At 42.2% G+C, this 14,164-nt stretch overlaps 1 protein-coding gene across 14 annotated transcripts in view; it reads right to left on the bottom strand.

Moving 5' to 3' along the window:
* TMCC3 (transmembrane and coiled-coil domain family 3) overlaps positions 1-14,164 on the bottom strand; it is a 252,829-nt gene that overhangs the window by 67,083 nt on the left and 171,582 nt on the right. The window contains exon 1 of one of the 14 annotated variants that reach the window (XM_037023022.2): positions 6,087-8,068. The exons of 12 other annotated variants lie outside the window; for them this stretch is intronic. In XM_037023022.2, coding sequence (XP_036878917.2) covers positions 6,087-6,374 — 288 coding nt within the window. In that variant the 5' untranslated portion in view covers positions 6,375-8,068. Of the gene's footprint in view, positions 1-6,086; positions 8,069-14,164 lie in introns of those variants that run through there. One more of the 14 variants, XM_037023023.2, reaches the window with a different exon arrangement.

A 14,164-nucleotide genomic window follows, 5' to 3' on the forward strand; every position in this document is an offset into this window, starting at 1 on the left:
AGAGGGTCTTTACGGATACTTTTACATCATGAGCTTATGTATCAGCCTTTAAGAGTCCCCAGAACTCCCCATCAGTTTTGTACTGACAAAACTCTTATATCTTAGGCACTGTAAAAAGTTCATAAATTTTGATTCTAAGCCATTCATTCACCAGAGGTTTACCAGGTACATAAGACTATATGCAAAGGATTGGCAAAGAGCTGTGTCATAAAAATCCTGAGCAAACAATTTGGCCAGGCATCCTGCAGAACTGACATCTATCTCCAAGCACTCAATACGTTTTCTGAGACTGAGCTGCTTCCTGGTATTCGCTTCAGAGGCTGAAGATAGGGAAATGGTTAAAATGGAAGTTCTGGAATTATATCTAGGTTCATCAAATCCTAGCTTGATCATTTCCTAACAACTACAGGACCGTGGACAAATTACTTACCTGCCTGGGCCCCAACTCCCTCATCTGTAAAAAGAACTATAGATAGGATATCGTAAGTAATAAGGAGATTGTGCATTTGAAGTACTTAATATTGTGCCTGGTGCATAGTAAGGAGTGAGTACATGCTGGCTAGTATCATTATTTCAGCATTCTTTGTTTCATTTACATTCTTTTCACCTCCTTACAGAGGTATGACCAATAAATGCACCATTTTCTTTCAAGTAGCGTTCCCCTGCCCTGACAGCCGCAGAAGCAGTTGGATCCTGCACAGATCATATATCCTGATGGTCCTTTTCTAAGAAATGTAAAGTCCTCATTCTGATTCACAGTACAGTGATTCATGGTTCTCTTCCTTCTCTCTCACCACCCCCGGGCACAGAAAACACATAAACACAATAAACAAACACCAGGGCTGAAAGCTGCAGCCTCTCCTAAGTCAAGACATGGGCAATTTCCATCCAGGTGGGTTCTGGACAACTAAGATGAATCTGTCCTTAACAGCAGCCCTGGAAATTCAGGCAGTGGGTCTGAAGCCAAACGCATCCTACAAGCCAACTTGATAGCAGCTGCTTGGTGTTCACCAGCGGATGTGATAGCGGATGTGCTGGGGGTTGCTGGCAATTTGTTCTCCTCTAAAGGGAGAACCAGTAAGCCTGCAGCAAAACACAGCTCAGAAAAAAAAAAACACCCCATTAATCTACCCATCCTAAATCTAAGAAAAATCCAACTTGAGACACTCATCCCTATTCACAATCCCTTTAATTAACTCTTTAGAAAAAAACAAATTGCTAAATTAAAATGTGCTCACAATCTACTCAGGTTACCACTTCACCAGGTCAGGGGTCCCTAAGACAGAAGTCTGTTGCCACTTTCTCTAGTTCCTGCCCAGGAAGTAAGTAGGCGATCATCAATTTATTACATCACCGCCCAAGCATTTCTACCAGGAGAAAGAGCTATGACATCCCCTTCTTGAAACCATTACTCATCATGAAATTCTGGATCCATTTCCAAAACACAGGACATTTTTAAATGTACTACAGGTAACCATACCCAGCACAGGTTTTACTGGAGATGTTAGAGACTTTTGTATTTATTATCACCACTTTCTCCTGTAAAAAAGAAGGGTATTTCTGGACCACAAGTATAAATAAGATACAATCAGCAGATATTAAGCTTCCAGAGAGGCCAGACTGTTTCATTCAGTATTATATTTCTGATGCCTAGAATAGCAGCTAACACACAGAAGGCACAACAAGTATCAGATGAATGAATGAAGCCTCTTGCTCTCAAAGTGCCAGTGTCTATATAGTTTATAAATGTGTAAGTGACAGATATGTAAACAATCACTGTGATGAGGAACAATCAGTGTGATGAAGGAACATGATGGAGGGAGGGACAAAATGCTAAAAACTACAGAAAGGTTTCTATTCTATTCACAACATTAGCAGTTTTTCCATTCTGAAGCTTACAATCACTTCTCATATACTAATAAAAATGGCTGCCATCTATTGAGTTCTGAGTACCTAACATTTTAGAGACATTACTGCATGTATTCCTTGAACACCCTTAGAGTCTAGAAGAAGAAACAAAGGCTTAGAATGATGATAAGGTCCGAGGTCGTACGGCTAGTAAACAGCATTAGTGCAAGATCTGTCTTCTGCGGGCCAGCCTAATGGAAGTGGTTCTGTAGGCAGAATACTCAAGTCCTTGCAGGCAGGCTGGAACAGAAATTGATGAAATCGTAGAGCAAAGAGGAAGCTAGTGCACCAGTTCTCTCTTCCTGAAGTCATAAAAGTCTAAACAAAGGTGGGAGATGACTGGGGGACACAGGAGAAATGACCCAATTCCACAGATATGTCAAAGACCCAGTGGAAAGATGATAGATTAGAGATGGCAAGAAGGGAAGCACTCAGGATGACTGGCATTCTGAGCAATGGTGGTACCAACAGAACAAGAAAACGATTATTCACATACACAGGGATAAAGCTAACTCAAGCTAACACTTGAGTGTACACAACCATTTCTTTTTTTTTAAATGCTCTCTTACTGAAGACTGACAATCACTCCCAGAGGTAGGGATATTATCACCTCCTTCAGAGATGGGGAACTGGAGGCTCTGAAAGGTTAGACCTTGCCCAGTACCCAGCTAGGAAGAATGAAGGGCCAGAATATGATCCAGGTTATCTGATCTGGGAGCCCCAGCTACTCACCACTATATCCAAATGGCTAAGGTGGCAGGTTAGAAAATCTTAAATTAGAACAAAAATTTGATTCATATATAATTGATTAATAAAAGTCAGTTACTGTGCAGACTGCCTATATTCTTAAAAAGATGATAGGCTATAACTAGGACATGAAGAAAAGTGGCTCTAATTATACATGCTTCTTCTTTTAAAGTGGGGGGATATTATATGCATGGACTTAACATGTACCATTTCTAAGTTTCACCCAGATGAAGTTTAAAAATGTGAATGATCCTGCCTTGTCAGCTTAGAGACAATCATGGAATTCATTAGTGATATTACATTTTCACTGAGGGGGAGAAATCTAGGTTAATCCACCTGGCTGTAAAAATAGATTTCTGCGATGTTAAAATAGTGCATGGCTTCATTATTATTCCAGTCTCAAAGGCTTAACCAATCTCAGCAAGAGAGATGTGTACTTTCCCTGTTATCTCGACAGGGTATCACTTTTGAACTCAAAAAATGACCATTCAATAACTAACAACTTGATCTCTTAGAGTCTTAGCCCCTTCCTGGGAGGAAACTGTTTATCTCTGAAAGAAAGGTTAATCAACTCTTCATATGTACCTCCAGTTCTCACTATAGTGCTTTTAGAGGAACTAAGTTACCACATAAGTGCACACAGGTTCTTTTAAAAATCCTACACTCAATGGTTTATTGCCAAGTAGAGGGTGACATCAAGAAATTTAAATCCTAATATCACTTAATGTTCTCTTTTTGTATCAATTAGTTTCTGAGTTTACAGAAAATATGTCGTTACAGCCACATCTAAGTTAGTTTCACAAAACAGGAGTTAGAATTATCTAATGGGGTAAATATTTTCTGCACAGGAAAACTGTTGCTCCTTTCCCTTCAGTACAGCAGGCTTATTGCAGCCTTAAGGACAGACTCAAAATTACCTCAGCCCCACTCTTGAAAACTTAATATCTTTATAAAACTTCCACTAGTTCTCTCCTCCTTGCTGTCTCACTAATAAAACCCTAAAAGCAAATAGTCAAGCAGTCTAAATAGGGAGGGATCTCAGCACCCCTGCTGTAGAACCTGTGATCACTGTGTACTAAAATTCTAGCCTCCTCAGTCTGATTTCTTCTAGAATCTTGAAGAAGGTTAGATCAAGGTCTAACAGGTCCCCATTTCCCCATCTCTGAAAGAGTTGATAATATCCCTACTTCTGGGAGTGACTGTCAGTCTTCTAGATTTCATCTGCCCAATAGGCTAAATAATAAGATCTAACTTAGTTTGAATACACGGTCTGTTTAAAAATCAGGTATCTCCATGACAGCAAAACAACACTGTAGGTAAGTGCTGACCCTTGCACAACATGGTTTGAACGGTGCAGGATTGTGCATCCATATTACATGGATGTTTTTCAGTTTAATGGAATTTTTTTGGAGACTTGTGACAATTGGAAAAAAACTTGATGAACTGCATAGCCTAGAAATATTAAAAAATTAAGAAAAAAGTTAGTATATCCTGACTGCATAAAATATATGTAGATATTAGTCTATTTTATTTACTACCATAAAATCAACATCAGGTAATTAGCAATTGAATTTTGGGGAGTCAAATTATACACAGATTTTGACTGAAGGAGGTGCACCCCCAACACCTGAGTTATCTAAGGATCAACTGCATTAACATCATTGGCAGGATCTTAAAGGAAGTAAGAAACCTCCTTCATGTAAGATTGTGGTACTTTAACAGAAAAGACTGGTGTAGAAATGGAACCATAGCAGGTGCAGCGGAGACAAACTAAGTCTGTAGTTCAATTACACGTTTGCTTTGCCACTTTCCACCTAAGTAGCTGAGGCACAAACTTTACCACGACCATTTTACAGATTATGAAGTTTTGGAAAGTTTCTGGGGTTTTGCCAAATCACTTAAATGTGCTCACCGTGAGCTACCCAGCCCTCAAAGATTACTAATCTGGTTGTTTACACCAAGATTATCACAGTTATGACAAAAGAAACCAAAGTTCTACACTCTTTTAAAAAATCTTAAATTTCTTCTGTCAACTGCAACATTAACATAGATTTCCCCCCAATTACAAATCCATTAGAAAAAAAAAATCTCCATCTGCATAGATAACTGTGTGTTAACCAGCAGTCTTCCTTCCAAAAACTATCTGTAATCAATGTTTTCTTCTATATGGAGTTTCTAGTTATTTTCATAACAAATTGTTGTGCAACTTTTAAATAAGGTGCAAAAAATACGAGAATTCTTTTCGGGGATAGAAGAGAGTGGAGTGGATGCAGGACGTATTAGTCCACCGAATATATGTAATAAGTAAAAACTTAAGTAATTTCTGTTAAGTTGATGAACTGACACTGAAGGAAAACCCGGTAAATATACCACGTACTAGTTGCTTCACTTCTGGGGTAATTGATTACTTCTCTGAATTATGATCAAACACCCGAATCCTGCACATGGAGCTGTGCCAAATTTCTGTCATTGCTACTTTTCCCATCCGGTTGTCCTCCTGATCTTGGAAGTGACAAGCTAGAATGTGAGCCCAACTCCACCTCCGTGAACTTTATACAAGGAAGCTGACCCTCAAATGCTGAGATGTGGGACAGTGAGTAGTCACCAGAGCAAAGAACAGCTGCAGGTATCTCCTGCCAGAACAAATGCCAGGGCGGAGGCGGTTCTCTTCTACACGGCACTTCCATCAGCCAGGGGGGATTATCAAGCGCCGAGCATTGGCGTGGACAGCCCAGGAGGGCAACGGTGTCCCCGAGTGGGGTGGAGGCTTCCTCTCCCCGGGGCACCAGCGCTCAGGCGGCGGCCTCGGTCGCTGTGTCGAAGCACTACTTAGCTCGTCCGTGCCGAATGCTCTGGAGAGCTATTTTCGCCCACAGCCAAAATCAGCAACAGCAAATTACACTGCAAACAATGGAGAGCGCGCCAGCTCAGCGCGGCTAGACACTCCAGACGGACTCTCCTCTCGGGCAGAGCGGGGCGCCGCCGACGCCGCCGGCGGCCCCAGCCCGAGCCCGAGCCCGAGCCCACGGGGCGGGAGCCGCGGCGGCGGCGGGGCCGTCACAGCGGGCGCTGGCCGTCCCGCGGGGCCCCGGGGCCCGGTGGCAGGACTCCCTCGCGTCCAGGCACCGCGCGGCGGGCGCTCCCTGGCGGAGAGGGCGGCGGAGTGCGGGCCGTCGGGGACACCCCGGCGCCCCCGACGGCGCGCAGGGACCGACTGGACGGTGGGCTGGGATCTCGCAGCCGGGCTCCGACGCCCCCTTCGCAGCCCCTTCAGCTCGGACAGAGGCAGAGAAGCCCGGGCCCGGGGCAGCCGCCCAGGGAGAGAGGCGGGCAGCGAAACGCGCGGGCCGAGTTAGTTAAACGGGAGGCGAAGCCCACCCGACCTCGCCCCTCGGCGCGACGCCCACCGCCGCGCTGCCCGCGCTGCTCACCCGCCTCTTGCAGCGCTGGTGCCGGACCGGGTCGGAGTAGGTCCGGTCCACCGTGAGCGGCGTGTCGCTGCCTGGCATCTCGGCGCTCGCGCCGGGAACTTCCCGGTCTCGCCGTGCGCCGCGCCGCGAGGGGCCAGCGGGGCTCGCGCTGGTCCTCGTCCCGGGAGCCGCGGCCGAGGGGCCGGCGCGGGCCGCAGCGGCTGCTCCCCACCCCGCGCGGCCGCCCAGCGCCACCGCGCCGCGGGCGGGGGAGGCGGGGCGCCGGCGCGCGTCTTCGCCCCTCCCCATCCCCGCCCATCCCGCGCGCCCCGCAGCCCGCCCCAGACGCTTCAGGTGAGACTTCTTCGCCCCCCCACCTTGCTGAAACTTGATTCCACCCTCTCCCACACTGCCATCTTTTTCCTCAAATGATGATTGGCATCCACACTATTTGTGGACTTAGTTGTATTTTTATGATAAAAGATTTTTGGCAAGATGTTGAGGCTTGCCTTAAATGCTTCCGTTTATGTTCTTCTATTCCACGTGCACGTATTGGGCATCTACCATGTGCTAGACCTTGGAGTAGGGATCAGAGATTTTTTTAAGCTCACGTTTTTCTTACGAAACCACTGTGCATAGAATACACTTCCACTTCAACAATGATCTATGGTGGTGTGTATTTTAATTTTGCATGAGTTTCACCTTTATGTTGGAAGCTACTTAAAAGTCAAGATATTATATTTACATTGCAGTACTCCCCATTCCCAGGGAATAAGCCCTGCCCACAAGAAATCTGGACTCTAGAAGAGAAAGAACTGATTGGTGAACAATTAAATATGTTATCTAAACCAGCATTCAGAACACCTGATCGGGTTATGCAGCATGTAGCAGTGGGAGACCGAGTTGGAATACTGAGTGCAGCTGCTCCAGAGAGAGCTAGAGTGAGTGCAAGTTGACCCGTCTAGAAGGAAGGACGGATGGCTCTCCTCCTCTTCAAAGGGTTGAGGGGAGAAGGTAGAGCAGGCAGAAGAAAAATGCTGAGCTTAAAAAAAACAAAGGTACATTTGGAAGACCTCCAGTTATCAGTTTAGGGGGTGTCTTCAGGAACAGAGGACATGACAGAAAACAAACGTGGTGGAGACAATGTGATACAGGACTCTGCTTTCAAGGCTAAGGAGTCAGCCTTATTTTGTGGGCACTGGGCAGCTGCTGAAGGTGCGGAACTGAAAATGACAAGATCAGGATGGAGATTCGACAGTACGTCTGTTTGAAACATTGATGAAAGATGGGTAAGGGGTCTGGTTAGAAGGCCACTGCAAGGACTGAGGACAACCCAAATGTCCTTCAGAAGGAGATCGAGTAAGTATATTGTCATGCATCTATCCATTGGAGTAACTAACAGAGTGAGGCAAGGTTATGTATAGCCAGAGAAATATCTCTAACATGGGTAGTTGAACGAAAAAGCAAAGTGCAGGACAATATATATGGTATTCCACCATTTATGAAAAACAGAATATATGTATATGCTTACGTACGCATAGCATATTTCTGGGAAGATATACAAGAAACTGGGGAAAAAGGCAATAAAGTAATGGCAGAAGGGCCACATACTAGGCATTTCAATTTTTACCTTTAAATAGATGAATGAATTACTCCCACAAGCAGCTCAAGCTTTACTCCTAGGGAGGGGAGACTTGGTCATGAGTGAGCAAATAGGCGGAGCTGTTCCACCAAAGTCTCAGAAAGCTCCTGACTAGGAGGAATTTCCCTAGGGACTCTCAGATGCAGCTGGAGTGGACATAAGTAAAGGAGTGGATCTTCCCACAGAGCCAAACAAAAGCCATTGGGGTTGCACAGACTGGTGTCTGTGTTCATCTAGAGACCATAGATGAGATATGGGAGGATTCTGGCAGCAGCCGCTGGGCAGAATCCCCAGACAAACTTGAATACCAAAGGGTAACAAGACAGCTGAAGCCAGGTGGTTAGACAAAAGGATCTTGCTCATGCGTTGTTATTATTTTTTTAATTTGAGAAAAAACAGAAGCCCTCTGCCTAACTAGGTAGCTACAAGAAAAGGATGGGGGAAAGATTTTTCACCGTATATGCTCTTTACACCTGAATGTTTGGATTGTGTGTATACATTTACTACTTGAAAAGTAAATAAAAAATATTTTAATAAAGAGGGTAAACTTACAAAAAACTAACTTAAGGAGAAATAGAAAACCCTATAGAATCCAAAAACCATTCAAGAAATTAAATCAACACTTTAAAATACCCTTCCATAATGATACAACTACTCCAAGCCCAGAGTTGTTTAGGTAAGTTATTCAAAAGCAGAGAAGAGAGATACCAAATGTCTGTATGTATGTGGTGCGTGTGTGTGTGTGTATACATTTGTGATTTTAGCTGACGTGGCCAGCAGAGGCCTCCATGACAAGGTGCCATTTGAGCAAAAGCCTGAGAAGCACGGGAGCCAGTGATGGAGACACATGAACATTTCAGACAGAAGGGACAGCAAGTATGAAGGTCTTGCAGCAAGAAAATTCTGGGAGTGTTCAAGAACAAGGAGGCCAGTGTTCACTGGAAAGACAGTAGATGAAGTCAGAGACATTTCAGAGGGCCAGATCTTATAGGGCCACTTAGCCCATTTTAAGAACTTTGACTTTAATTATGAGGAAGATGGGAAAGACTTGGAAAGTTTTAAGGAAGCCAGTGGAGTGGTGTGTTCTGCCTTTTCACTTGGGGAAATAAAATAGACCCCTACCTCACACTATACACAAAAAGTCAATACCAGATAAAGACCTAAAGAAAAAAAATACAACTTCTTCAAACTGCCAGAAGAAAATGGGAGAATATAATTATTATCTCAAGCTATAAAAAGCAGATAGCAAAAAGCATAAACCATAAATATTTGACTGCATTAAAATTTTAACTTCTGCTTACAAAAAGAAATAGTAATAAAATGAAAAGGTAAGCCGCAAACAGAACTTGAGTTTAAAAAAAAATCAGCATGTATGAATTTCACAGACAATAATGAGAAACAGAAAAAGCAAGCCACATAAAATTACATGCCATAAGAGTCTATTCATATAAAGTTAAAAAATATGAGGAATAAATGCATTATTTTTTAGGAGAACAAAGACATACAGTAAAACTATTAAGGAAAACAAGTGCATGATAAACACAAACTTCAGGGCAGCATATATCTCTGGTAGGAGGATGAAGAAAGATTCTATAGAAGAGAGGTACAAGATTCTAAATAATGCTCTATTTAAGGGATGACTATTGGTAGACTGGATATATATTCACGCATATACAAGACTTCTTAGTAATTTAAAATGAAAAGGCAATGAAGATTCAAGGGATAAATGTGATGATGGCATCCTCAATCCTGGGGTTTAAGTCACCAGTGGGGGTACCTATTAAATAAACATAATAGTGCTATTACAAGTATAAAGCTTGATAGAAGGGCAACATAGTCGGTTATTATTAAGTCTTTACATCAATTTACTCTTACAAAGATTTATTCTAAAAATCTATGAGAGTCCATCTCTGGGTTCTCCCTCATTTGCCTGATACCTATTTTTGTTCCCAACTACTTAGGGCTGTAGGAAGTATATTACTCAGGAGTGTGTGTGTGTACGTGTGCATATGTGTGTGCGCACACACATAACCGTAGAGAGGCCAGATCTGAATGAGGTCCCTGACAAATCAAGGTTGGGCTTTGATAAGTGGGTCAAGAGGCATCTACTTTCCAATTCTATTATTGTCTTGGTGTTCCTTAGAAGAACTGCAACCTGGAAATGCTGGCCCTCAATGAGAAGGATGAGTTAAAACTTTATTAGGCTCCCTTAAATTTCAATTAGCAGAGGATGTTCTTTTTCAGATCATTTGGATTTATTTCATAAGCTAGTTGCCCAAAAGCTGCTCTACTGGGCATTCATACCTAATAATGTTCTTAAAAACACAAATTAAATAGCACAGGAGCAAGCTCTCCCAAAAGAAAAAACAAGCAGAGCTGATCAGCATTTGGCTCTCCTACTGGGAAGTAGGACCCTAGGGGAAAACAGACCATGTCCCTTCCTCTGGAGGCAATACTTAGGGTTTTGTCAGTCCCTGAGAGAAAAAGAAAGAACTAATTTATCTTGTCATGGAAGAACTATCTGTGCCTCTGATATCTCTCAAAGCCTGTCTTTGCAAAAAGTAATGGAGAAAAAAAAATCACACTTTTGTAGTAACAAATGCAGTCAGAACAATTAGGAATAGGAAGATACAAAATCCAGGGTGTGAAGTAAGATTTTACTTCCATAGCACATAAGCAGCACATAAGGTAGTATATCTGAAGAACTAAGTGGAACAGATCATTAGAGCTGCAACTGTTTGGAATGACGAGAGGCTTCATAAAATAGATAGGATTACACTCAACTTTTGTAGCAGGTATTTGCTGTATATGACTGCCCAGCATCCAGCCCCTTATTCTCCAAACAGTGCCTAGATTTTTCTTTCAGCACCTATCTTACCCCCACCCCCAGTCCAAGTGCTTTAGGTGAGGCAGACCAGCACCACCCCTGGCTACAGGGAGAGACATGTGATCCAGGCTTGGCCGGATCAGAGACACCAGGATAGGCACCCGACCTAGTCAGAGCCCATCTGAGTCACCCCTGAGACATCTCCTGGAACACTGGGGAGGAGCTGTGCCTTTTCGGGGGCATTGCTAATTGGTAGCATATAAGCCTGACGCTGTGGTGGACATCCTTGGCACCACACAAAGACTGACTCCTCAAGGAAGGCCAAGCCATGAAAGGAGAAAGACTTGTTACTGAATTACTAGAGCACTAGATCCAGTCTTTTCTGTTATTTATTGCAGTGCAATAAATCACTCTAAAATATGTTGGCTTTCAACAAATACCATTCATTTGTTCATGTTTCTGCAATTTGAGCAGGCCTCCAAAGCAGGTGGCCTTTCTCTGCTCTACTCTGGCTCTACCCCGGCTGGGACGGGAATATCCAAGATGGCTTCACTCATATCTTACCACGTACAGGAATGGGCCTGGCCAGGCCTCTGTCTCTATTTGCATATGTTTATGTTTTTTCAAATAAAATATTCTTATCTTTTATAGCTTCTCATCTTCCAGGGCTCCCCTCTCTCCATCAGGGTAGTTGGACTTCTTTCCCAGGTGACTGCCTTCCACTAGAGCAAAAACCAAAGTGGCCACACTTCCTACGGCCTCACCTGAAACTGGGGAACTGTCACTTCTGTCACATTCTGTTAGTCAAAATGAGTCCAAAGTCCAGCCCAGACTCAAGGGGAGGAGAAATAGTATCTATCTCTTGATGGAAGGAATGGTGTGCACACACAGGGGCAGGTCAAATTGCTCAGTCCTCTGCACCAGACGTGGCTGGTTAGACCCCTTTCTAGTTATATGAGGAACTGTGTTTCTCTTTTTTGCTTAAGCCAGTCTCAAGAGTTCTAATACAACATTCATTGCTGGTGGCTATGGGTAGAAAAAGACAAAGAGAAGGACAGCATTTCAAGAGACTGCAAGGACTGTGCACCTCATGGACAGAGAAGCTTGCCAGAGAAGTCTCGTGGGGGCAGTTTTCTCAGGCCACTAGCTAGCGGGCATTCCTTGGTCAGTCCATGCCAGATGACTTCCTGTGGGCTGTTAGACTAATTATAGATTGCACTTTTCCTTTTAACACAGAAGTTACAATACCTTATTATGTTATTTAAATATTTTATGTAATACTTTACATTTGCCCCCCACCCCCACCCCAACTAGATTGTAGGTCTCCTAGAAGGACTATGCCTAGGTAAGTGTAATCTAATGGTTCCTAACTTAGTATCCTGTATTCAGTACATACTTGTTGAATGAATGGATGAATTCAACATTTATTAAATGTTTACTTATTTTCCAAACACTGGGGTTTAAAACTGAGTAAGACATAAGCAAAAGATAGCTTTTCCCCTCAAGGGGTTGAAATGAATAATATAAGGAAGAAAATTTGCTAATGATGAATGTTTCCAGCTTTTATATCTGGACTAGTTATTGAAGTTTGTGAATTCCCCAATTATTTATTGAGCACTGTTCATATGAAGGCTCTATTCTTGATGCTGAGAATATAAAAATGAACAAGACAGGGTCCAATCCTGAAAGGACATCCCATCTAGACAGGGAGACAGTCAGATATAAAGAGAATTATATCCTCAGTTCAGTGACAGGACAAAGGAAGGAAGTGGTCTCCTCATGAACTTTACCTCCTCAGGTATTCCATGCCTACCATGTCATTGCAGCAGGGAGAAGGAAACAGACATAAAGGAAAGTCTGAAGAGAAAATATATTTCCCTTCATATTCCATTTTGATTTAATAGTACAGGAAAGTATTCCTTCTGGGGAAAGATTTATAAAACAAAAAGTACAGTAAGTTAGTAAGTTTTGTCCCCCACTGAGAATTTAAGGACACAGAGAGGAAAGAGAAGAATAAATTAGGTTTTAAAAATTTATCCAACTAGCTTGAGGGGAAAGTGTTATAATCAGATATGTATGTATATTTATATTGAGGATCAGAAGCTTTCAGGGCTGATGCAAACATGAATCTCTAATTTTAACCACCTGGTTAACAGCCAACTGGAAATTATCATTTTTAACACTTCCATTTAATTTTTAATATAGCATGCTCTATATAACTGTAAGAAAACAATCACTGATATTTATTTACCATTAGCAATCACCTGGCACAGAAGCCCAGAACTTCCACTTGGCAGCACTTTGATTTTAAAAAAAAGGAAAGTAGGAAGACTGAACTTGAGAACTCTGCAGGCTGGAGAACTTCCCTTCTAATATTCCTTTTTTAGCAAATGCAGCAATTCATGCTACTGATTCCTCAAGAGCAATGAATCTTAAAGAGCATTCTATAGAAAGCCTTCAAGTGTTCTGGAAACTAGTCTCTAAATTTTGTCTTGTCTGCAGATTTGAGCTACATTAAGAAGAAAAAAATGCATTTTACTTCATCAAAATGAAAAACTGCTTTGTAAAATATCTTTTTAAGAGGATGAAAAGACAGATGCCAATGGGGAAAAAATATCTACAAAACCGAATATCCAACAACTTAGTTGGATTAGTATGTAGAAGATATAAAGAACTCTCAAAACTCTCAGTAGTAAAAAAAAATAAACAATCCAACTAAAAAATGGGCAAAAGACATGAGTGGACATTTCACTAAAGAATGGCAAATAAACACGGAAAATGTTCAATATCATTAGCCATTAGGGGAATGCAGATTCAAGCCACAATGAGATGTCACTACATACCTATCAGAATGGTTAAAATTAAAAATATGACAGCACTAAATGCTGGCAAGAAACTAGGCAATTCATATACTGTGGCAGGAATATAAAATGCTATAGCCTCGCTTGTAAACAGTTTGACATTTTCCTATAAAAGTAAACTTGCAAATACTGTATGACCCAGAAATTATACTCTGAGGCATTTAATCCAGAGAAAACATATGTTTACACAAAAACCTGTACACACATGTTCATAGTAGCTATTTTCATAAAAGCTCCAAACTGGGAACAGCCAGTTGTCCTTCACCAGGTGAAGAGTTAAATAAACTGTGTGACATCAATATTATGGAATACTGCCCAACAGTAAAATGAAAAGGAATGAGTTACTGATATTCAACAGCCTGGGTGAGTGTGCAAGGAATTATGCTAAATGAAAAGAGCCAATCCCCAAAGGCTATAAACTGTATGATTCCATTTATACAGCTCTCCTGAAATATAAAAATTATAGAAATGGAGAACAGATTTGTGGTTGTCAAGGATTGGGAACTGGGTGGGGAGGGAAGAGGGTTGCCAGAGAGAGGTGGATAGGGTTATAAAAAGGCAACATTCTGTGGTGATGGAATTGTTCTGCACCTTGACTGTGGTGGGACCTCCTGGGGATATCTAAGTAAGACTGAGATGTATCAGTGTTAACATGACATTTGTACTACTAGTTTCGCAAGACATTACCTTTGGGGAAACTAGGTAAAGGGTACATGGGGTCTCTGTGTGTTATTTCTTACAACTGCATGTGAATCTACTAGTATCTCAA

The sequence above is a fragment of the Manis javanica genome, chromosome 10, assembly GCF_040802235.1.
Source record: "Manis javanica isolate MJ-LG chromosome 10, MJ_LKY, whole genome shotgun sequence".
NCBI lineage: Eukaryota > Metazoa > Chordata > Mammalia > Pholidota > Manidae > Manis > Manis javanica.